Source organism: Astyanax mexicanus, chromosome 23, assembly GCF_023375975.1.
Source record: "Astyanax mexicanus isolate ESR-SI-001 chromosome 23, AstMex3_surface, whole genome shotgun sequence".
Classification (NCBI taxonomy): domain Eukaryota; kingdom Metazoa; phylum Chordata; class Actinopteri; order Characiformes; family Acestrorhamphidae; genus Astyanax; species Astyanax mexicanus.
In genome coordinates this window covers 14,404,797-14,430,854 of record NC_064430.1, presented here as the reverse complement: position 1 = coordinate 14,430,854, position 26,058 = coordinate 14,404,797, and the positions used below count along the sequence as shown (strand labels likewise).

At 37.1% G+C, this 26,058-nt stretch overlaps 1 protein-coding gene across 1 annotated transcript; it reads right to left on the bottom strand.

Annotated features, from left to right (window-relative positions):
• Positions 1–717: 717 nt before the first annotated feature.
• syt13 (synaptotagmin XIII) lies at positions 718–24,158 on the bottom strand. Its single transcript, XM_007244906.4, has 6 exons — positions 23,569–24,158; positions 16,609–16,816; positions 14,519–14,656; positions 11,924–12,243; positions 6,641–6,767; positions 718–4,870 (listed from the first exon to the last, which is right to left on the bottom strand). Exons 1-6 carry the CDS (start codon positions 23,740–23,742, stop codon positions 4,566–4,568), a joined length of 1,272 nt encoding a protein of 423 aa, XP_007244968.2. The 5' UTR covers positions 23,743–24,158; the 3' UTR covers positions 718–4,565.
• Positions 24,159–26,058: the final 1,900 nt, after the last annotated feature.

Below are 26,058 nucleotides of genomic sequence, written 5' to 3'. Positions count from 1 at the left end.
AACAGCAGCAGCACTGCTAAAGGAGATTTTTGAGGGCTTTCCTACCATCAATTTTTCATGCTGTTCTCCCATGAGCAGGGTACTCCCTCGGAATACGAAATATATCCTTAGGCTTTTGTAGTTTACTAGTTAGATACTTTAGAGAACACACAGAACTGACTGCTAATGATATGGCTGTGACATGTTTTAATGTGATGTATTTAATTATTGTTAATTATCGTCTATCACAAATTACAAAAAGGCAGAATCCTTTCTATTCCAATATGCAGACACATAATGAGAGTAATGTTCTACCTCTTTCTCTCTCTTTTTCTTTTAACCTCAAGCAATATCTTGATCTCTTTATAACCATTACAGCTGTTTTACGGGGCTAATCCACAAAGCAAGCTTATAAAAGCCATGCATGTTTGACTAAGCCTTGTTAAAGGTAGCCAAACAGTTCTCTCCAGGCTTATTGTGTTTGACTAAAAACGTCCAGGTTTGATTAATTCTAGCTCAATCAAGCCAATACAAGTAATTTACACTTTATACTGGAGCATAATGTATAAACTTACTTATAAAACGTCCTTTAATGTCTGTCCTAATACTTTCTACTCATTTGGGTATTCTATTGCAACTTATACCAAGTAAAAACAACTGTAGAAAAAGTTTTTTTATGTTAAACAGTTAAGACTAATATGATTATATATTTTATAAAAAACTAAAATATATCCACTGTTACATTAAAACTGATCAAAGTACCTTTATTGTTATTACACGTATACAGAACAACAGAATACTGTTTTCACATTTCCCACCTTAGTCAACCAGGCTAAGAGTGCAGGGTGAGCCATGTTACATCACCTCTGGAGCAAGAACCCAACAGTTGCAGCAAAACCAAGTATCAAAATAACCTCCTGTGACCATTAACCATACATTTTATCAGTTGGATAAAGAGAGTTTGGTGCATGTACATATTTTATCAGATTTGTAACCCTCACAGGAGTAACTGTAGTAGCCATAAATAAGGTTGTTTACATCAGGATCTAAAATTTTGTGTTAAACCAGTTGTCAACCTTGTTTATTTCTTTCATCTACTGAAATGTTTATCAGGAACCACATTTGGTTCTTCTCGTTTGAAAACATCTAGCTTCACTTGTTAGCATCACCCTTTTTTGTGTAACATCTTTTGTTTTTGACTACGTTCTCCTACACCCATTATTTGAAATTAGCTAGCATTTATAATCATTTCAATTAAACTAGCATTTTGGAGTCTCTGGGCAATTAAAAAACTCCTAGACTTGTGTTTCCCAACCTGATTTAAATACACTTTGAATATAAAGGTCATCAGGAGCTTCTAAATGTTAGCATTCACTGTTTGGTAGATCTCTTGCTTTAGCCTGGTGTAAACGCTGAATTATTCCTTACAGAATTATTCTCAACTGCAGTCTGTTATGCCTGAAAAGACACGTTATACCCAGCCTGTTATGTAACACTGGACTGGAGTGATCATTAATTTAAAACTGAATCAGCTATCAGGGTAAGAGGGGTGGGGGCATATATGCTGTTTGCACAGATGGGCTGTGATACACTGTCACTTTTATCCATATACACTATTTTTTGTTCTTCTGATCAAATATTTTGACAAAAACCCTTCCAGTAGAAACATACACCACACATAAAAAACATATTTGTTACAAAAGAACATTTATTTCACATCAACAATGGACTACATTTGTTCCACAAAAGAACGCACCTTGAAAATAGCTGAAATCTGAACCTCTTGCTCTTGCTGAAATTAAGTGCTGTACTGTATAGCATTCGGTGTAACTGTGTGAGGGTAAAATGGAATATATGTCGTATATATATTTTTAATGTATTTAACCATTTGAAAAGCTTCAGTTCAGGCATGCATCATAGCACAACTCAATGGGCTGATCTTGTCATGCATTTTTACCCAAATCTTTTTTAGAACCCTACAGGCCCACACTTTTATTGCTGCATGTCTACTGTAATTTCAGCTACCCTGATCAAATATTTAGGAATAGTTAAATATTCCGATATCAAAATATTTTTTAAATATAGTTTAATATAGTTGTTTTTTTTAGAGTTATCTGAGAACCAAAGTGCAAAACTACTCTGTCATTATTGCAAGTTAAATAAACACTATCTGATTCCATAATAATTTCAGTAATTAATCTGTGATTAATGATTATGTTTATTCTGATTACATTATGAAATAGTTGGGGAACACAGCAGGACATGAATCATTCATCACAGAATTAACCCACATTTATATGCACCAGTAAGGCGTGTAACACTGCCACAACATAAATTTCAACCAATCCAAAGACAGAAAGAAGAACAGAATAAGACAGAAAGAAAGAGAAAGAAAACTAACATAATATGCCTTTAGTAGAACTTGCTTTTAAGTTAATGACGAATACACAGAAGTAACATCAGTGATTATGGATATTAAGTAAGCTTTCGGAACAATTTAATTGATCGTAATTAAATGAATTATAGCAGTTGGGTGCAGTGTAATAGCTCAGTGTGGGGAGACTGTGCTGGCTGTTCAACACAGAAAATCATGTAATGTAACTGACACATCATTGCAAAAATAACAAAAAAAGACATGGTTGTTTTTCTTTGTTAAAACAAAATAAATAAGGGTCAAATGTACATGTGTTTAAATATGTAAATAAATACATAATAAGATTTATATGGAGTGTTTAGATTAAAGATTAGTATGAAGAATCACTTAATGCATGTTTGTAGGCATACCTGTCTGTGGTGTAATTAAAGAATGTATTAAATTAATATATGAAAGTAAGAATTTAGAAAGACTCAAGCTCAAGAACACAGTGTTATATAAGTCAGGCATTACTGATGTGAGGGTATCTTACTTCTATTATTTTTATTATTATTATTACTAATAATTATCCCTGGCTTATACAATGTACAGTATGTTTTAGTACCTTTAAGCAGCATATTTAAAGATACCACTGATATTTATATAAAATAATGTTCCTTTTGTCAGCTTAAATACTTTAGACGGAAATATAAATCAATCATATTTGAAACATAAAGGCCTAAAAAAGCTTAATTTTGAAAGGGTGTGATTTCAAAATGAGATTTAATCCAAAATATCACCTATAATCTTTAAAAATCCACTTTTTTTGCCATGCTTTAGTTCTGGTCCCTTTGGTCTCTGAGCTGTTCAGTAATAATTAGAGTGTATCGGGGGAGCTGGAGGACAGACGTGTCCTGAGCTCTTTTGGATGAGCTCCATAAAAGCTTTTTAGCCTCCAGGGAGGGAGGAAAGCTATTTTCAGAAACCGTGGCAGGCTTTTTTTATTGGCTCATCTGCTGGACATGCTATTTACTTGATGAGTCTACCTGCATTATGGCAGTTACTCATAATCAGGGATGGTAGATTTTCCGACATTTCTGACTTTGTTTCTGATACGTATATACAGCTCTGGAAAAAATTAAGAGACCACTTCAGTTTCTGAATCAGTTTTTTTTTCTGATTTTGTTATTTATAGGTATATGTTTGAATAAAATAGACATTGTTGTTTTATTCTAAAAACTACAGACAACATTTCTTCCAAATTCCAAATAAAAATATTGACACATTTATTTGCAGAAAATGAGAAATGGCTGAAATAACAAAAGATGCAGAGCTTTCAGACCTTAAATAATGCAAAGAAAACAAGTTCACATTCATAAAGTTTTAAGAGTTCAGAAATCAATATTTAGTGAAATAACGCTGGTTTTTAATCACAGTTTTGTGTTTGGTGACGATTTGTAATCATATAGTGTATAATCAGATTACAGATGAGGTCTAGTTTGGGTATTTATCGTATAGATATGATCGCTTGCTGTGGGCTACTAAACAATACTAGCATACCTATATTGTGTGTACCTGTATTTTCAGTGAGATGTCAGATTTGGACTCTTCTGATCTTCTGTACCATCTTATATATTCAACTACCTAAGCTGTTCAGTAATCAGCTACACATTATAGATCTTAAAGGAGTAATGCAGTTTTTTATACATACTGTTTATCTGTTATATTTGTAACCTGTGGATTTCCACAAACTAAATGTTTGGACAGAAAACTTATTGATGTGAAATATTCCGAACACAAGCCAACTTGAAGATGCTGAAGCTGGAATCTCTCAAATGTCCTAGATCCAAAGCAATCCAATCACATCTCTCTGTCTTGTCAGTGGATGAGAATTGAGCATGAATCATTCCATTCATAGTGAAACACAGTTCCTTTAACACATTCACAACATCGAAGCTAAATATGGTACTACTTTATACCAAAGTGCTCTAAATACTATGTAATAATCTGTACCATAACCACTTCTCATCAGGGTGGTCTTTCACCATGCAAAGACAGTAAATAGGTAGCTTGATGACTGACTCTCTAAAATCAGTCATCTCTAATTACCCTCTAATGGCACAAGTTATTAGATAGGAATAGAGCAGTGTTGTAAAATCTGTCCAAACATTAACTATCCATCATGTAGAGTTAGCATACATTAGTTATATTAGTGTTTTAAGTGTGTATCATCTCAAGTGTAAAGTGGATGCCACATGGCGATCTGCTTGCGTGGGTTATCCAGCATCTGTTGCCAGTGTTGTAGGCCAGTGCCAGAAGCATGGAGCCCCAGCAGGCAGCGGCCAAGAGGGAGCAATGTGCCAGGGCTAGCCTGGTTCAGCACCTCTAGGTCTAGGCTGGACTTGGTCAGCAGCTCCCTGGGGAGCTCTAGCATCATCATCTCATTCCACACCGGGTTGATCTTGTGCTTGACGCGTCGGGTCTGCTTCTTCTTCAGCTTCGTGCTCTGGTGCTTCAGCGTCAGCTTCACTGAAAGATCTATGGAATAAAAAATACAACTTTAAATGTGAGGCATTATTGACACTTGTAATGCAGTGGTATCAGAATAAGAATAAGGTGTGGGGATATTACAAGAAAACATCACTAGCACATTTAAAGACATTTATACAATATTTACAGTATTGTACAGATGAGCGATATGGCCCTAAAAGAATATCACAATGTTTCAGGGTTATTTTTAATAATATTTTTGGTGAACATTTCAAGAACTTTCTATTACAAATATATATATATATATATATATATATATATATATATATATATATATATATATATATATATATATATATATATATTTACAGCTGTTTCAAACATGCGATAGAAACAAGAAAAATCTGTAAACCTTTGTCTATTTTATAAACAACAGAAGCATTTTGCTTCTATATTGCGGCTGACAAATTAAGCATATACACATGCTGAGAAATATATTTACTAAGCTAAAATTCAGCCCTAGGTTTCAGATTTTTAAACTACCAATACCTTAAAAAATCTGAATATGCAGTTTAAATGTTCGCCTGAATTTATCAGATAACTGCAGAAATTCAATTATGATTGGATTATGATTATGAATTCATGTAAAAACTAATTCATGGATTCTAAGATAAAACACAGAAGTACACCTAAAAATTTTGAGGGGTATGTTTTTGACTAATGGTGCAAATACAAATATTGAAAATATGTAACTTTCTTCTTTTAAAAACTGGCAAAATACAAAAAAATGAAAGAATGCAAAGAATGCATTCATACATTTTAATGTACACCTACTGTTAATTTATATATAATTTTAAAATTTGGAAAAAAAAATAGATAATCAAAAAGCAGTGCTTAGAATTTTTTGCACATATCATGTTAATCATGTCTATTGTATTTCAATATGTTACATTTAGAAATGTCGTTAGGAAATGACATATTTAGTTTTATTTTCTGTAGAAGGTTTGTTTCTAAAGTCATCAATATGTGGTTATTTTTAGAAATGAAAATGGGCTAATATCCATCTGCTACTGTCACGGTTGGCCCAGGCAGGGAGACGAGGAGGCGGACACAGGTGCAGGTAAGGCGAGAAATTTATTAAATAAGTAAATAAACAAATAAACAAAGAACAGCGAAACAAACCAAAACAAACTAGGGAGACTAGAGAACAAGAAACTAAACAAAGCTAAGAACAAAAACAGGGAATAACTAAAGACTAAACACTAAGCAGGTGAATAGGGAACACGGAAACAAACAAGAGATACTAATGATAAACTAAAACCGGGCAAGGGAAATAAACAGAGATAAACACAGAGCTAGAATAAAACACGGAACAAGAAACTAGGTCAATAGGAACAGAGAAACGCAGAGACAGACAACGGGGGACAGTGCAAAGACCGACAGAGGACAAGTGACAGAGGAAGTCTATTTAACTAAACAGGAAACACACTGGGAGTGGAAACACCTGGGGAAGGGGTGGAGCTACAAATGAGACATGAGGTAATGGAAAATCACAGGCAGAACACAGGGGCACGGGTCACGTGTGACAACACAGGCACGAGGACAGACAGGAAACAGGGTCAGGCGTGACAGCTACTGTATGCAGTTTATGTATTTATGTACCCTGAGTGTTTGCAGGCTCTCTAAAATTGTTCTATTTAAGCATGCTGTGATAAAATGTATTACTGTACTGACATCAATCAGTATATATGCCACACTACCTCAGTCAAGATAAATGTTATACAGCAACACGTCTAAAGAGTGATGAATGGAACTTACCTATATTTTCTTTGAGTTTATCAGACTGCAGTCCTCGTGCTTTCATCACCACCACCCCCAGCCTGTTAGCTGCCGGTAGGTAGCTCAGTGACAGCAGCAGCTCCCCCGCTGATGACGTTACCTCCAGCTAGAGAAAAGACAGGATATTAGCAATAAATTCTCAGAGCTGGAGAGGTCACAGGAACAGTAGATTAAACCAGTGATGCCCAAGACAGTACATACACAGTGCAATCTGTGGGATTTTACAGATATTTGATTTTTTGAGATTCATGCAGTATTATTTTCACTGAAAATGTCGGTTACTTTTCATCTTGAGAGAGGATGTATGACACATTACAGAAGCCCTGCATTAGTGGTGGGTGATTATAGCCCTAAAATAATGGCACAATATGGCAGAGTTTTTTTTTTGCGATAAGGCTATATTTGGTGATCTGATAATATGATAATATATATTTTTAAATAATAATAATAAAACTGCAGCGTATTTAGCACATTGATGTAAACTGCAACATAAACAATTAAAAGTACATAAAGTAAATTGCAAAGAAAATATAACATGTTCTTATCATTTAATTTTTTGCAATATTATTGTGTACAATGTAATATGGCACACCCCTACCTTGCATGAGCCAAACCAAGTTTTTCTGAAAAGATTAATATGGCGTCTAGCTCTGCCATTGATTGGTACCGGAGATTGATAAAACACTGAATGTGCAACAGGTGTGACAGTAACACCTAAATTCTTACAATAACTTACAGTATAATTAAATAGCTTTATAGTGTATACTTTTGCAATAATTAAAAACATGTAAATATTTAAGGTTAGAGGATGGCTGTGTTTTATTTAGTATTTAAGTGTGGAATTAAATTAAGACTTCAGTTGCGTACTACCGAGTGTATACTGTATAGTTGAAAATAAATTAGCCACAGTGTCAGAACATGTGGAGTTATACAGCTCCGGAAAAATTAAGAGACCACTTCATAATGATTAGTGATTTTACTGTTTAAAGGAATATAAAAATGGCTGTTTTATTCTATAAACTACTGACAAAATGTTTCCAAAATTACAAATAAAAAATATTGATTACTGCATTTCGTTGCAGAAAATGAAAAATGATCAAAATAACACAAAAGTACTATCAGACCTCAAGTACTGCAAAGAAAACAGGTTTATATTCATTTACAAACAACAATACTCATGTTTAAATAAGGAAGAGTTCAGAAATTAATATTTGGCGGAATAATAATGATTTATTTAAATCAGGGTTTTCATGCATCTTGGCATGCTCTCCACCAGTCTTTCACACTGCTTTTGGGTGACCTTATGCCACTCCTGGTGTTAATATTGAAGCAGTTTAGCTATGTTTGATGGATTGTAACCAGCTGTCTTCCTTTTGACTAGATTACAAAGGCTTTCAACAGGATTTCAATAGTAAAATAAAAGAAACTGATAATTTTAAAGTGGTCCCTTAATTTTTTGTAAAATCTTGTAAAACTGTAAGGTGGCATCATTAAGTGTGGAGGAACATAGAGTACAGAAGTCTCTGAAGCTTGCTCTGCTAACTGCAGACTTCCAAACCTGCTGTTAAAGCTGCAAAGGGGACTGAATCCACATTGATGCCTATGGATTTAGAATGGGATTTCATTAAAGCACCTGTAGGTGTAATTGTAAATGTACCTGAATCAATACTTTTGTTCAGATGTATTGTTTTTTTGGAGTTTTTTTTTTTGTTTTTTTTACTTTAGATTACCATACCACTAAATGCTGGTATGGGCTGCATGTGGTTGGCAGATACTGGCAGCATAATACAAATGCTAATAAGCCTGGCGAATTTGAATGAATCTCATTCATACCAGTGGGGTCACATTAGCATAATCATGATCATGTTACCGCAATAGCAGTCATTTTGGAGTAATCGTGTTTTACAGCACGTGTGTGGGTGGACGAGTAGAATTGTGACGGCTCATGGTTCCCTCCTCTTTAGCATCTGAGCTCATAAAAGGACGAACGCGATAATTAATTCCTTTTATTTCCCTCTCACTCTCTGTCTCTTTCTAGTTCCGTCTCTCAAGGTCTATTTTTATGCATTCATAAACCACCTCCTGCTGATATTTCTGACACCGAGGAAATATGAATCATCTCACACCATGGCTTGAAAAAGAGCCAGCTCAATATTACAGTATAAATGTGTGTGTGGGTGGGTGTGTGTGAGAGAGAGAGAGTGTGTGGGTTGGTGGGTAGGTGGGTGTGTGTCTGTGTATGTGAGAGTAAATGTGTCTGCCTGTGTATGACTGTTGCCTTCATATTCCCATCTGTTGAAGTGTGTCTGGAAGCGTGAGTGTGTGTGTGAGTGTGTATGTATGTGTGTGTGAATCTCTTTCAGTATGAACAAATAAATCTTTTAGAATGCTGCTCATACAGGCCAGTGTGAACTGCGTCATACATGTCGTCATAAACACACACAGACACACACAATCTGCACCTTGAAACCCCCTTGAGCAAACTAAGCCATTCACCCCACCCCCTCGGCGCCATCTCTCTCTCGCTCTCTCTCTATTTTTTTCTCTTGCTATCATTCTCTCATTGTCTCATCCACTTACCATCTCTTTCCATCTGCTCTTCAATATCTCATTAAAATTAAATTAAATGTAATTCAACATGGCTTTAATTTGTGTCTAAATATAGTATAATGTAACAAAATGCATTTGTATAATGCAATATAACAACATATTTTATTATAATGTAACAAAAAACACACCTTTTAAAACAACATATTATGTAAAAAGAATAAATACAAGTGTACATATCTTGCAGGTCTCCTTCACTCTCTCTCTTTTTCCCTTCCTCCCCTCCCTCCCTCCCTCCTTCCCTGTACATGCTAGAGCTGCAGGTCTTCTGGGATATGTGATGACGCAGATAGAGATCTCCTGCCCCACCGACAGATCAGACGGAAGCATTTGGAAGCATTTGTGTGTGTGTGTTTGTGTGAGAGAGTGTCTGTGTAAGTGGAAAGGAAGCTGATACTAAGACATATTCATCTAGAGCCAACTACAGCCCACAAAAAGGTTGTGAATAAGAAAAAGAAAAGCATGTTTCTGGTATAAAATAATATTTTGACAATAATAGCCCATTGCAGCTTGCATGTATTGAATAGTCATATTAATAATCGTGTTATTTATGCATTACGTGTGTTTGTGTATGTGCATTGCATTATTGAGATTCTGACCCAGAATTGCAGCATGACGCACCAGCTGACTTATTCATCTCTCAGTGGACTCCTACCCTTCCTCTTAAACCTCTAAAGGTCACTCTACAAGACAGTGTGTGACTCAGATCTCATGCTATTTACAGTGATATTACTTAAGACAAAACAAAGCCTTAAAAAAAAGACGTTGTACAAATAGTAAGTCTTATGAACCCATGCACACATATCTGGATACGTTTTGGCCTCTCTACGACATGAAAGCACTATTTTAGGTCACTTAAAATGGAGCCTTTTGGAAATGCTATCCAACATGAAAATTGTGAGTGCATCGTGCTGCTCACTAGCCTTGAACCTCGAAGATTCTTTCACACGCGACATGTATCAATAATAAAAGTTCTTGAATCCAAAACTTTTCTTGGTTGCTTTATCTTTACTATGAACTTATAATACAACACAAAAGATGAATTCATAACTAAATGAAGTTACATTCCTTTTAAAGTTAGATGACGGTCAAAAGAATGTGATGCTCCTGGCTCGAGGCTTCTGGAGTCTTCTATGCGTCATTACGCTTATATAGTGGAGTTAGTAGCCAATCAGATTACAGCATCACACAAAATTTCTGTTAAATATTTACAAAGTATTAAATCCACATCACAACAATATACAACTAAATATCCAAACCAAAGAAATGGCTCTAACAAAGATGATTTAAATTAGTGTTTTCAGTGTTTGCATAACATTGTAAACTAATACTGAAGTCATTCAGATTATGAAGGAACACATAAGGAATCATGTAGTAACTTAAAAGTGTTAAACAAACCAAAATTAAGACTCTGTGAAGCATTTTGGTGCTCTTATCTGGGATTAAGCTGTTAATTTGCAGTTTTTGAGGCTAGCAACTCTGATGAACGTATACTGTGCAACAGAGATAACTCTTGTTCTTCCTTTCCTGGGGTGGTCCTGATGAGTGCCAGTTTTATCATACTGATTTTTGATGATTTTTAGACTGCACTTAAGAATACTTTAACTTTTTTTTGCCATTTTTCAGATTGACTGACCTTCATTTCTTAAAATAATATGAATTAGAACATTACCCAAATATTGCTATTCACTGTATACCAACTATATCCCTTCACAACTTTACAACTGATGCCCTTAAACACATAAAGAGGGCAAGAAATTCAACACAGCTGTTAACTGAAAGCCATTCCAGGTGACTCTACCTCCTAAAGCTGACTGAGGGGCAAGTAAGAGGTGTCCTTGGAAGAAACTAAAATATAAAGCATTTTCTGTTTTTTTAAACACTTATTTACTAAATTCCATATGTGTTTCTTCATAGTTTTGATGAATTGTTATTATTCTACAATATCTACAATGCAGATTTTTTTAAAGATGTGTCCAAACTTTTGACTGGTACTTTACATGTTTATGTCTGAATCTCACATACTTCCTTACACCCTATAGTGAATTACATAATACATACAACTACAAAGTATACAAGCAGATTTCAGATTTCCACATAAGAATAAATGCAAATACTGTTAAACTACTAATATATAATAATCTGTATAGATTTAGAATCCTTAGTTTTGTGACTAGGATAGTCCACTACATGAGTAGAGTGGAGATTAAACCTTTATGTTTCTTTTCTCATGCAAACGTTTTTATCTCAAACAAATGGGAATGGAAATCCCTGTTTTTGGAAAATCTCTAGATATGTGTGGCCATGGCATTAGTAAAGTAAATATGCTATAAATACAGCTTCCATCTATGATTATCTGGAAATTAAAAACACTGTACAAACTGCTAAGCATGGACCTATATAAATTGCAATGGAATGTCTTGTGAGTGAGGCTGATCCTCGGCCAGCATGTTCCTGGATAGACATCTGACGTAAATTGTCGTGAACTGACGCTGTATTTATCTGTATAAGATGCATAGGGCTATTTTGTTGTTTTGGGAATATCCAGCATCTTTTTTCCCTGTCTCTCATCTTTGTGTACCTTTATTTAGTACAATATTAGTTCTTATTGGTGCTTATCTGTATATAACTTTCATTTAGGACAACATTCCTCACCTGTTTGGGTGGCTGCAAGTCGACCCAGCAGTCAGCATCTGACATCATGCCCAAGTCAGCCAGTTTGAATCTCACAGTGCCCAGAGTTGAGTTGTGGGAGAAGCGGTCACAGCTGTGTAAGGTCAGTGCCACCTCTCCCTCCATGTCCTCCGTGCCATTTGTACTACAGCCGCTGGGCAGAGCGAACACCAGGGACTCGTTCCATTGGACTCGTGCTGATAGTTTGCGCACTACTGTCTGAGAATGCTTTTGCTCTTTGGAAGCACTCACGCAACCCGACACATACCCTTCACAGCCGGTCTCCACAGTGATGTTCTCCGCTTCAGAGAGGAAGAGGGAATGAAAGGAATGGAAAAAGAAGAAGAAAAAAAGAAATTAGAGTCTAAGAAGCTCATTTAAGCCTATTTGCTGTATTTGTTCCTTCCTTTTCTCCTACTCTGTTCCTTCTTTCAGATAAAAGAAGTGATTTAGTGTGTTCTTCTCTGCTCAGAGGAGATACGATGAGTTGAATCACTTGCTCAATGCGGATTAACTATAATCAATCCTAATGATGTGTAGTAATGACTGCAGTACTTCTACCCTTAAATTGAAATTCGTACATGATTAAAAGCCTTTAAAACATTTTTAATTCTGTTGGAAGAAATTCTGTTTTGAATTTACAATGGCAAATTACATATTAATGGGTAACCTTCAACTCATTCACAAGCATGATTCATATTAAATATGAATCATCCGATTATGAAATAACATCTGGCTTTAATATTTAACTGAAAAAAGGTGGGACTCACTCTGGGCCTCAAAATGAATTTGCCCTATTGAAGGCTACTCAGCTACCTTGAGGCAACAGAGCCATTTTCCAACTGCTCCCTTAAAATAGGATTAAGAGTAGTACTGATGTGCCTCTCTGAACTCAATAACTCATCTCTAGTTATCAGCGCTGAGAGACCGGAGGCAGAGAGCTAAACCGCACTCAGAGAACCGAAAACGGCTTCCTTTTTTATGGTCCAGAAGCTGACTGGCCATTTTATTTTAACTTGAATGCCGTTTTCACACCTTGAACCTTAACAACCACACAAGACCCTTAAGAAGAAATGTTCTTTGTGCAGTTGCAGCACCTGGTATGTTAGCCAGATAATTGCCACAGCTATGAATAAATCTCTAAGGTTGATCCATGCTAAATTCCACAGAAATATACACTAGTCCAGAACAATGTCTTCCTGTATTTACTTTTTACTCTTGCTCCCATTCCAGACAGGTCTGACCAATAAGCAGAGAGAATGTTCTCACATGGTTTGCTATGATGCATGTTGGTGCACTTGAATTGTTTTCCTGTGTGAAAACAAACCAAACCAAGGCGATCCAAGTTTGCAAACTTGTTAACCAGAGCAAATGAACTATATATGTGTGAAAATGCACTTAGACTTCACAGAAGGTTTGATTCTGAGATTTAGACCACTATTCGATTTTGTGTCACAAATGTATCTTAATGGTATTATGTGTATTTTGATTGTTATAACAGTAGGCAGTAGGGCTTTGGGTTTTGATTTCCAAAAACCTTTCAAGTTGTTGACTTGAAAAACAGGGCTAAAATCATGTAGTGTAACCCTGGCATTAGCCTCTCAACAGCATGGGGCCCATTTGACTACTGGCCTATTCCCCAGCGGGTAGTCTAGTCTTCTAGCCTAGTCTCAAATTAGATTACAGTTTTACCTAAACCGACCAAAACGCATCAATACACAACCATTTCAATACACAACAGTACAGTCACGTTTCTGCCACCCTGATTGTGCTTCACTTGTAGAAAACTAAATTTCTGGAAATTATATGTTTTTATACAGGCAGAGGTAGAACAGAGAGCAGTGCTCCATCCCTCAGAAACAGGAAACAACAGCAGAAGAGCAGTTAATGAGCATGCTGCAGGGATCCCATAATTATGTCTTAACTTCTGGTCAGGTCTGTGACCACAGCAACCATTTAAATGTGTGTGTGTGTGTCTGTATGTGTGTGTCTGTCTGTCTGACTGACTGTGACCTTTTCATCAGAGTCTGCAGGGTAAACATTCTCAATTTAGAGCTGAGCTGAATGCTCAGACTGTAATTAGTCTAGATGTGTGTATGTGTGTGTGTGTGTGTGTATGTATGTGTGTGTGTGTGTGTGTGTGTGTAGGTGTACCTATAGGTATGGCAAGGTGCTGGTATATGTGCAGGTATAGCCATAGGTGTGAAGACATATAACGATCTACACTGTATACATTATTTTAGGTGTTGTGCTGTTTGAGATCTGTGATTCAGCTGCACAGATTTTGTAATGTAAGATCATTTTTGGCCAAATTATTAGATTTTTTAGAGTGAAATAAAAGAAAAGAGAGTAGTATATTGTTTTTATTGTTCATGTTTTACTACTGTGTAAACCTCCAGTGTACATTTTCAATATTAAGCGTACTGTCGCATAAATGCGTACTGTCGCATTCATTAATTAGCTAAGTTTATTTAATCTCATCTATGGTAATACATTCCTTGTATATCTATATACCTGCAGCTTGTCAATTTAAGGTCCAGAAAAGCATCCATGTTTTAAAAAGTGTGTGTGTCTTACCCTCTATAATTGTGATGTGTAGTTCTCTGTTCTGACTGTTCAGACGGAGAGAAAAGTGCAGTTTTGGATGCAGGACAGAACTGCTGCTTGTCATGGTGCTAGACTGCTCAACAGCACAGGGCGTCTCATCTGCAGAATCTGGGGGAAATCAGAATATAGTATTGATTTATATTATACTGTATATAGATCAAGTTCCCAAATACCACAGAAAACAGGATGGCGGCAGCAGGTTTTTTTCCATTTGTGTTTTCTTGCAGTTCTTACTATAAATATTTTTTATATCATTTAGTTCCATTCAAAATAGGATGAAAGGCTGACATGCAACCAAGTGTGCAGGTACTAATCCCAAACAGTTGCACTGGTAGGATAAGTAGTTGTTGTTTTTTACAGCTTCTATTAACCATACTTAGATAACCTTCTCATGTGGGGCCTGTATGGTTAGCTCAACTGGAACCCAACAAAACTTTACCCCTGTTGCATGTTTGCCTCACATGTGGATGACCACCAGGGTAAGGGACCACAAGGGTTAAACATGGGCCCTATCTGGCCTGTACACTGTACATGGGGCCTAGATGGAACCTATATGAGATTAAGATGAGTTGTAATGATCCATGGGGTCCATTTGCGAAGCCCAATTGAATCCCAGTAACAACATATGTACAAAACCAATGCCTAGGCCCACCTAAATCCCACCTTGCATTGGTCACACAATATCAATTCTCTCTCAAACTGTTAGGGGCTAAAATTTGCGCTAATCAGTCATCAGTGTTCTAAAGAGATTAATTTGATTAGAGTTGTTAATGGTTGCTTACAAAAAATCTGTCATAATTCTGATAATTTAAAGGGAACTTGACTGTAGCACCTTTTAAAGTAGTGCAACACTTCCACTAGAAAACCTCTAGATAAAAGCATGAACAGCCTAAAACAGCTGTTCATTACTGCTTATACACTATTACCAGTAACACAAGTTTACAGCTCATTTGAGATCACAGGAGTGAGAGCAATCAAGCTTCCTTTTTCAATCTTGCTTCTAGCGACCAACAGCAGTGCACAATTTCAAGTAATCCTTGACTCAATACACCTTATCTGGCTAATCAACTGATTATAAAGCTCTTAATGAGCTGGATCCAGCGTGTTGGGGTTGTCAATAATTGAAACAGTACTGTGGTTTAGCAGAACCACAAGACGAAAAACACTGCTTTACATCCCTGCAGAAAAAATCCAGAAGAAGAACATACCCTATGCTGGGAGGCTAGCTCATTAACTATCTCTTCACCAGCATAGACCAGCTGGTCTTGAGCTAGATTTTTTTAACAGGGAGTACAGAAAGATATCATAGATTCCCAAATAAACATGGTAAAGCTTTTCATTAAGAAGAGGAGTAAAATACAGTAGAGGAGACTACTACTGTTTGCTTGTAGACTTTTATGCTACCCTCATAGCATACCGGTACTCCCTGCAGAGAAATTCACTAACTGACATTCACTTCAAATAATTTAACTATTTCTAATTTTATCCCATTTTTTCCCCAATTTGGGAGGCCAATATCCTAGCTCTGGACATATGAACTAATTTTATCACGAGCGATGCCACCAGCACAAAGAGGATGCACATGTGAAGTCAGCCACTGCCTCTTTTCAAACTGTTGTTGATGCAGCATCACTGGGTAACCAAAGGAAAGGGAAGAGTCAATGGAAACACATCACCCTTGCAAACATCAGTTAACAGATGAATGTGCTTACCAGCATCACACAATAAATGATAAGGGAAGAGACAGCGCCATTTTCCCACCCAGAGGCAGCAAGGCCAATTGTGCTTTCTCTGACTCTGGCTGCTGATGGCGAGCAAAATGATCCAGTTTTCGAATTGATGATCTTTGGATCACAGTGACAGCGCTTTATTTTTAACTCAACGAAAATATGTCACCTACATACATGAAATACACTTTCCTACATTACATTACATTACATTGCATTTAACTGTCACTTTTATCTAATTATGAGGTTCATAAGCAATAGAGGACATAAAGAGGACTTAAAGAGGCTTTAAGGGTTGATTTCTAGATATTATTTAAATGAAGGTGATTTTACCTTGTCGAGGAACAGCGAAGACCTCCTTGTCTCCCTCTGTCTCTTTATTACAGCATTCTGGTTTGTCCACATCTTTCTCAGTGATGACCACATGTTCACTGTAATTAATGACCTCTGGTGATGTGACTGATGGTTTAGGCTTGTAGATTTTAGGAAATTTTAGCAGCGTTTGAGGCTGGATTGGCTCTGTGGATTTCTGCACACTGAACTGAGTCAGGAAACAAAAAGAGAAAAAAAAAGACGCAAACATTATATTTTTTGGTACATAAAATGGCAACTGGCAGTTGGCGTAGTCAAGGGCCCTGCCACTCGGTAGCATATGGAGCTTAAAGGCTGACGTAAGTATTTAAATCTGCATTTTGTATGTTTGAAAGGAATTTACCTAATTAATTTGAATTTGAATCCTTTATTTTGGTTTTGAATTTTAAGTTGGAACAATTTACTGTTACAAATATGAATTTAGGTCAGTAGTGGAACTCCTGGTAAATACATTTAAATGTATGGATGTTAAAATGTATATCTCTTATTATTTTGAAATGTTTATTTTTTCAACAGCAATTTTCACCTCACCTCACACATTCAAAACATACAACATTGCTAAAATTCAAAATTTTATATTTCAAGTTAATCAAAATCAGGTAAATGTAATTGTAATGTAAATATTAACTAAAAGATATATACAAAATGTAAATTCAAATACTTATGTCAGCATTTAGGCTCCATTGTAGCATAGTACATCTGCATAGTATGCTGCATTATACAGTTTGCCACTGTTATACATAAGGTTTTGTCCATTTCAAATCTATTCTATGATGTATATTTGTATTTGTATATAAAGTTAATGTGAAAAAAAACAAATGCAGGCATATAACTACCTTCACTATATCACATACAATATAAAGAGAGGACACATATACGCATTTATAAAGGGGGGGGGGAATACTGTTATGTGAATGTCTTATGGTTTTCTTGTAGGTTGGCTTTTAAGTTTTAAAGTGCTGAACATGATACAGCTGTCTCGATTTCATCAGATCCCCTTAATATAGAGTTATGCAGCGAGAGGATCACTGAATTATTAATAACCTGCTGAAGAATTGTCTCTTTCTCTCTCTCCTTTTCCTTTCGAAAACTGAGACTGTTTCCCCCCTTGCACTCTCATCCATTTGTGACTGCAGGGTGGAATTAATATTCATGACCATACGTGAATATGCACACCTTCCATAGGGACTGTACAGGTTACATCTGAGTAAGTGTGAGAGCAAGAATACATGTGTGTATAGTGCACAGGCATACTCTATGTGTATTTGTGTGTGAGTGTGTATGTGTATATGTGTGTGTGTGCGCACGTGTGAGTCGTGACTGTATGTTGACAGCCCAAATGAAGGTCGCCTGTGGTCAGACTCGAAACAGAAATAGAACCTACATCTAATGATTGGATTGCATGCATGTGCACATGTAGGCTACAAGGTGTATGATGAGTGTGTGTGAATGCAGAAGGTTTATGATGCGTAAGTGCTGAGTATGAATGTGTGTGTGTGTGTGTACGGGGGAGTAATGTGTGAATCTGCTCTGTTCAGCAGTGGAGGGGTGTTAGGTAGAAAACATCGCTTCTGACTCAAAGCCAGTGTCCTCCAGACCAGGTGTTCTAATTATAGACCTCTGCCTCCATATTCTCAAACACACTTACATGTGTGTATAGAGGAATCGTTGTTCAATGTTTTATTTGAATGATGTGCTGGTGTGTCCCAAATGAAATGTAGTAACCAAGCCACAATCCTATGTATTCAGATATTATATTTTTAAACATTCCCTGCAGTTATAATTTGAGGTGGTGTAATGATTATTTAAAAAAGTGGATACTGAAAGGGCAATTTCACACATTACCAATGCCATATAAAGCCACTATAAATAACAAGTTCCATCTTAATCACTTAATCATGCAGAAAATTGAATTTTAACTGTATTCAAAAACCATGACAAATTGAGATGAACCTGCTTCACAAAAAGTGCTACTCTATGAAGTGCAAAAAAGCAGTCTCAATGAAGCTCATGAAAAAATTATATAACAAGCTTGAATCAAATGACTCCCTTTGTATCTTTGCGTCTTAGAATACAGAATTTACTCAAGTGTGTACAAGACTGAATATATCTTCAATGAAAAAATGCATTCATAATTAATTGCCTACCCAAACAAGCAGCCCTGACTCTACAATAATATGAGCAAAGTCATATTACATAATACATAATGCCAATTAGGCAGCTAATGGTCTGGATCAAGCTTTGCCATGGCATCCCACAGTGGATGTTTTGTATGAGTGTATGTGTGCCTACTGATTTATTAGCAACACCCAAGTGACACACAGCTGTTTATTTTTATAAAGTATATTTTCATCGGTTTTAGTCAAGTCCAAAAGAGTTATATTAATCATATTTAATGCTGTGCAGTGAAACATAAAACAGAATAACTATACTTGCAGTCCTACATTATTTGTAAAATAGGTCTTTGGTAGGTTAACTATTGGTCTTACATATGGAATAGTTTAACAAGTCCAACATCTAATTTGTGGTGATGTCACCACAAAGGTCCCGCATCTTGCAATTTTGCAATAAACTCAGGAAGATTTGTTTTTCTACTTTTCATATTTGGCTCCAATACCAAACTAGCAGATGTGAAAGGTGCCACAGTCTGTACGAAAGGACCTAAATGTGTACAACCAACAGAGATTACTGTATCTACTGTAACTGTAGATTAACCCTTATTTATACACAAAAATATAAAATAACTTAGAGGGTAATTTGTTACACTCATTCTACTGCATGACGTCTGCATGCTTAAAGGGAGTCAGATTCTGGCAGGAAGAAAAAAATCGGCACAACACGTACAGAGGCAATTTTCCAAATTGACAGCACTCCACCATCTGACACACACACACACACACACACACACACACACTCCAATCAATCTCAAGTGTAGGGAGATGCAGCCCATGCAGGTAATAAAGACAGGATGTACTTCTACTAAGTGTGAAAACAAATCAAACTGGACCAGATGTGTACAATGTAACAAACACATGGATCACAATGGTTTGGACCTTGGTTTAGACATTCTGGTGTAAAAACACCCTTAGAGTAGTCAGAATATATTCTTAACCACTAATGGTTTTGTTTTTTACTGTGAAATGAGGCTAAGAAATGTTTTATTTTGTTTATTTAAAAGCATAATATCTGAATACATAGGATTTTTGACTTGGTTACAACTTTTTATTTGGGACACACCAGCACATCAGTCAAAAAAAACACTGACCAATGATTCTTCTACAACACACTTATTCTAAAAAGGTAAAATATCACGTCTGGCCATTACAAAAGTTGCTGTGAATCAGGAGAGAAAAGCTTGTTAGCATTAACTTAAATACCTATTAAGCAGGACAGCATTCAGGCTCACTGACTGACTAAACTTCCACTTTAATGGGCCCTATCTCGCTGTCTTACACCCCTTCAACTGTCTATTTTCACGCCTTGCACCTACGTCATTTATATAGCAATGGTCCTTGTAAATATATCTATGCTGATTGGCGAGGTGCTCTGTAAATGTGTATTTCTGGCATATTGCTATCTTAGCAAGAGAAAACACAGGTGTGCTACTGGCTGAAGAAAACCCAGACAACAGTCAACCGTTATTGCTATTTTGGGACATGCAGCAGTTCACAAATACAACTTTTACGTGAACAATAAACTTAATAACTCTGCTGCTGAGATGCGCTGGACAAGTCAAGGTAATTGCGCCATTAAAATAGCAATCTGGCAGAGTCAGATTGGCAGAGCTCTTAAAAGGAAATGGCATGTGACATGCTGATTGGTTTATTTAAAACACACTTATGATTAATTAAAAGAATTAGTGCATTAAGGCATACTTTTCCTGTCGTTATGATTGCAAAGACAAATGACACCTTAAATCAAGCTCAATGTGTTTTTTCAAGAGATGTGACTGCGGCTGGACAGCCAGAAAGCTAAAATTACATTTTTTGCCATGTTGTGTTCTACAGCCACATTCACCCACTCACTAAGCTAGCCTTCACTCAGTTAGCTAGCTAGCTTAACTTAAAATCCTCTATCAGACTCTATTATAACTCACTCCAGCTGCTACTCAGCTAAGCTAGCTAAGCTAGGCTAAATGGGACAGGTTCCGGTGTGTTTGGACTTATAGCCAGACAGCTAAGTTTAGACAGTTAGCATTAGCTCAGTTAATAAACCGACAGGCTATACAAAATAGCACAGTGTTCCAGCTAACTAAGGCACAAACTACTCACGCTTAGAAGATAAAGTCTCATACCTGCGAGCACACAGTCAAGTGAATTCTCCTAGAGTTTTTTTTTTTGTCTTTTTAGGCACATTTATTTAGCAGACTCATCTAGGTTTGCCTAGTTTTGTCCCTTTCAGCAGCATATTGCTAAACTTAGTAGCACCTCATCACTAATCAATGAGCCTCCCCAGCACCCCCAGCTTATGGCTTTTTAAAATGCACATTCATAAATGGATAAATTAGCTTTTTTGGCTGCCCTAGATAGATGAAAGATAATATTTCAAAATAATTCTGAAATACAGTATTTTAATTTATATCTACACAGCATGAATTGTTTACAGCTGTGGAGACGAGAAGCCGATGCCAAGCTAATATTCACAGAAAACTGCTACATTTAATGGTTAGAAATATGTTGTTAAATGCTTCAGACATTAACATTTTGAGATATGTCTAAAATATTTAACACAGCTTTAGGTGGGAGAGAAACTGATTTTATGTAGAAAAATCCTCTCAACACCCATAATAAAAATAAAAGTAGTAAATATTAGCTACTTAATATCACATCAGCTGATGGTGGATGTGGCTTTAGACTAGAAGATATATGGGCCATTATTAGCAGTAGTGGGGGAGGGAAGGATAAATAAATAAGAAGAATAGAGCAAGATCCCCCTGTGCTCCATTTGTCCACACAGCCAGATGATACATTTAGTGCTGTCTAAAAGGAAATTCACTTAAGCATGCAGTGAGCAGAGGTGAAGGAGACACCCTCGGAAAAGAGGCTATTTGGCCTTGTGATAGATTAATCAATAGAACTGTGTTCCAAACCATGTACATGATTTTATTCTAAGCAAATACCAGAAAGTAACTATGTTTTATAGCACACCTACCAGTGGCTAGCGTGGAAATTATGTCTAATGTTGAAGAGTTAAACACTTTTACCCATCATCAATCATAAAAAAGAATCTAATCTATTGAAACGCTGCCTCAGTGTCTTCTGGGGCTGGGCTGGGATTCCTGAAAGCTTCTAGAGAAAAAAAATTGATTCCTAAATGGTCGAGCAAGCTTCACCTTGAACATCTTTCTATCTTGTTTTTATCACTATGATGCTTTTGATTTACTCCAGCCTGTTTTGTCCCTCTGCCTATTTAAATGTAATTTTAAAAAAACAGCAATTCCTGTCTCTGAACTGGAAATTTAGAAATCTATGAATCGAAACATAAAGTGAAACATGAAGTGAGTGAGAACATTCTGTAATCACTGTAGGCTTTCTCCAGGATGTAATTACTACAGACCCTCAGGTAAATCCGCACTGAATGCACTTGATTAAATTTGTCAGAATCTAAATCTGTCTCCCTCTCGTCCTGCTGTAACCAATTAGAGTGCAATTGATACATGGTCAGAATTACCATCAGACTGGGTGTATCAGGCTTAATGTCTGATGTCTAGACAATCAGCAGACTCTATTAGACTGGGAATAGAGCATAGACCAGTCTGAGCTTCATTTGCCACAGCCTGAATGACCAATTTGTTTGGACCTGCATTATGTAAATGGTCCTGATCTTTTTTCCAATGACTCAAAGACTCTTTCACCTGAGGCTGTGACAAAAGGTCAGTGTGTGTTTTATGTGTTTGTGTGATGCACGCACACAAAACACACACTCCAATGTTTGCTCATGTTTCCATTAAAAAATGACTGATCATGAAGCTTCATAGAATGATTTCGAGACTGCAGCACACAGTGTTTGCCTGCTATTGTATTCCATACTCTGAAACCGGGGTGCAGAAATAGGACTAGGGAATGGGCAGAGAGTGGTCTACCTCAGAAGCTTGTACTTATTACTTAGGAGTTGGAAAGTACAACATGATGATCTCTGTTCAAAAGGTTTTGGTCTGAAATTATATGAAACCTCTGGGACTAAATATTTTCGTTTGTTTTTGTCTGTTTGCAATTACATAGGTTTTCAATTACTGCACACAAGACAAACCAACAGAGAGCAAAGTATGAGCAAATCCCAGTTTCCCACTGGTAAATATGAGTTTGTGGCGGTGTCCATGTGCATTTATCTCATAAATAGCATACTATTTTTATGACGTAAGTTACTTAAAGGCAGCATAAAACAGTTCTTTAACAGTGCTTGTATGCTTATAGTGCCTTTCTAGAAACCCAAGGACATTTTCTAATCACTTTTTTTACACACAAGCATTTACACTCAGCACTCATGCACACACACACAAACACACACCGGTGAGGAGCAGTGAGCGGCAGGCAATTGTGCACAGCATACTCTCAACCCGAAACGACCGTCCACCTGGAGGGCTGTATCGGGCACTGGGGAGCTGACCCAGCACAGAGTGCCAAACCCTATCTGGGCACACAGTCACACACACATTCGCACACATACATACTTAAACGCCCACATACCAGGACAATTTTAGAGTATCCAATTAAATTGATCTCCATGTTTTGACCTGGTTCAAACTTGCTAACAATAAGCACATTAAATAAACCATATATTTGTCCTTTTAGTTGGTAGGGTCTGGTACACAGCTGGATGTCATTTTCACGTTTTCTAGTGTATTTAGGTCAAGAAGTTCTTTTATTTTAATGATATATGTGTATTGTTCGCATGGTGTCGTGTGGCATCAGTGTCTCTTACCTGTGTAAGTGTGTGCAGGATGCTGGCTTTAGCTTTCTCAGGATCTGCACTGTCTCCTCTCTCCAGTTTCCCTTTCTTGCAGTTCCTGCAGAGCATCGAGAGGCCACAAAGCGTGAGAGCTCCGGACACCGTCCCCAGGGTGGCCCCAAGCACTGCTGCAGCAGAAATGAACATCTGCACTGCCCCTCGCCCGGGTCTTCGCCAGTGATGAAAAAGAAGAGGGGAAAAGGACAGGTAAAGGAGAGCTGATCACTCCAGCTGGCTTTTTACTCCTGTGCTGGCAGCATTGTGAGAGTGAAAAAAAGAAGACAGTGAAGGAAGAGGAAGAGGTGGCAGGTGGAAAGAGACTGGGAGAGAGCAAGAAAGACTAAGAGAGAGAAAGGAAGAGAGAGGGAGCAAGAGCAAGGAGAGAAAGAGAGAGAGAGCTGAGAGGATGAGGAAGCACCACGTGTGTGCACGCGTGTGTGTGTGAAGAGAGCCCACCGTCCTCTGTCTGATACGTGCACAGCCAAGCAGACAGCACCAGAAGAGAGGGAGAGGAGAGAGAAAGGGAAAGACGAGGGGAGAAAAAGGGAGAAGTGGTGGAGAGGGAGGGTTTGGAGGACAGGCAATCCATACTCAATAAGGATGAATTTGTCACTGACCCCCCCCCCCCCCCAACATATGACAGCATGTGTGTCTCTGCGAGAGTGTGTGTGTGTGTGTGTTGACGTCAGAGCTGTGTGAAATCACCTTCACAGAGGGTCTTGGATCCCTTGAGACCACTCACACCTTTTACGAAAATGTCTTCAATGGAAAACAATTTCATTCACTTCAATTGAATCACGCTTTAATCAAACCTGATTAATGAAAAAAAGCCAACTATCACATCAACAACCCTTTTACATTATGTCTACCAGAAAATCCAGACACTGGCCGTTGCTGTGGAAACAACCCCTTGCCCCATCTGTTCCTCATGGCCTGCTGTGCCTTCAAAGACTGAGGTCTTGAGGTCAAACAACAGCACAAATGGCAGGTGCATGCTATGACACTCAGATCTGAGATCAGACTCTCTCAGTTGTTTCATCTTTTATTCGTCTGATGACACTGCAGAAGGGTGTCATCGTTTAGAGAGCCTGAAATGCAGAATCCACACACACACACACACACACAAGATAAAAACACATTATTCCCAGACACCTATAGGATGTAGATGTGAGAAATGTACAGTAGAAACAAAATTTATTATTTTTTCTTCCACTAGTGCATCAACCCAGTGCATCAAGTAAAAAAACATGCAGTTATCATATACTATATACTAATATACCAAAAGTGATGGGGGTTTGCTAAGCCAAACACTGATCAGTGTTACCTCAGGGAACAGCTTGGGAATGCACACACTTTATAAGTGGTTAGGTTTTATCTTGTGAGTGAGGCTGCTGCGACGATTAGTCGATATAATCGACAATGTCGATCATTTAAATTTGTCCACAAATATTTAATTGTAGACTTATCGTTAATTTGTAAAAGTACCGCATTACATACAAGTTCTGGGGACAGATTCACAATTGGAGATGGGTAATGGGTCACTCAGACAGGTTACACTCAACTTAGACTGTGTCTCCAAAAGTGCTCAAACACAGCAGATATATACTTACTCACTAAATATCAGTACTTTCCTCATTTGAACCATATCCAGACATTTAAATGTCTTTTAAATCTCATGTTCATCTGTTTTTTCTGTTTTTAGAGATGTAGGACATGAAAAAAATAATCTTTGACTAATTCAAATGTATATTTACATTTATATTAAGTGTACAAGAAACATATAAAAATGGTTTAATAATAATGACTGACATCAAACTGTTTTCTCATTTCATTAAAAGGATGCCATAACAATAAACATGTTGGTCTTTGCTGCCCTCTTGGGGGGCAAAAAAATGAACATTTGTAGCAGAAATCGCTGTCTGAACTAGGACTGCTTGTCCTGGATTGTCCTTGGACTTTTACTCTTCATTCAGCTTAAACTTTCAGCCAGAGCACAAAATGATGCCTTGGTTAGTTTCAGGAATGGACATAGGACCTGCACCGAGTTTGTTGATAAGAGATAGAGTTGTTGATACATACATTATAACGTACAATGAAATGCATAGAAAACCCCAACATTCACATTCAATGCAACTTTAGCTTCAACAAGACATGGCAAAAGTCATGGGACACAATACTAGTTCCCATCCCATGACAGTCTCAAAATGAGTTACTGACTGTGTAACATCCTAAAAAATTAGCTCCAATGTTTTAAACTAATAACAATATATATTTAAATGTAAGGTAAGTGTTCAAGAAACATTGTGTAAATTGTTTCTTTCATCAAAATGTTTTCTTATTTCATAATAGTGCACCATAATGTAAAGGTGGTGGTCTCTACTGCCCTCTTGGGGCAGAAAAATGCAATACTTGTGGGAAAAATCACTGTCTGAAATAGAACTGCTGGTACTTCACATTATTCTA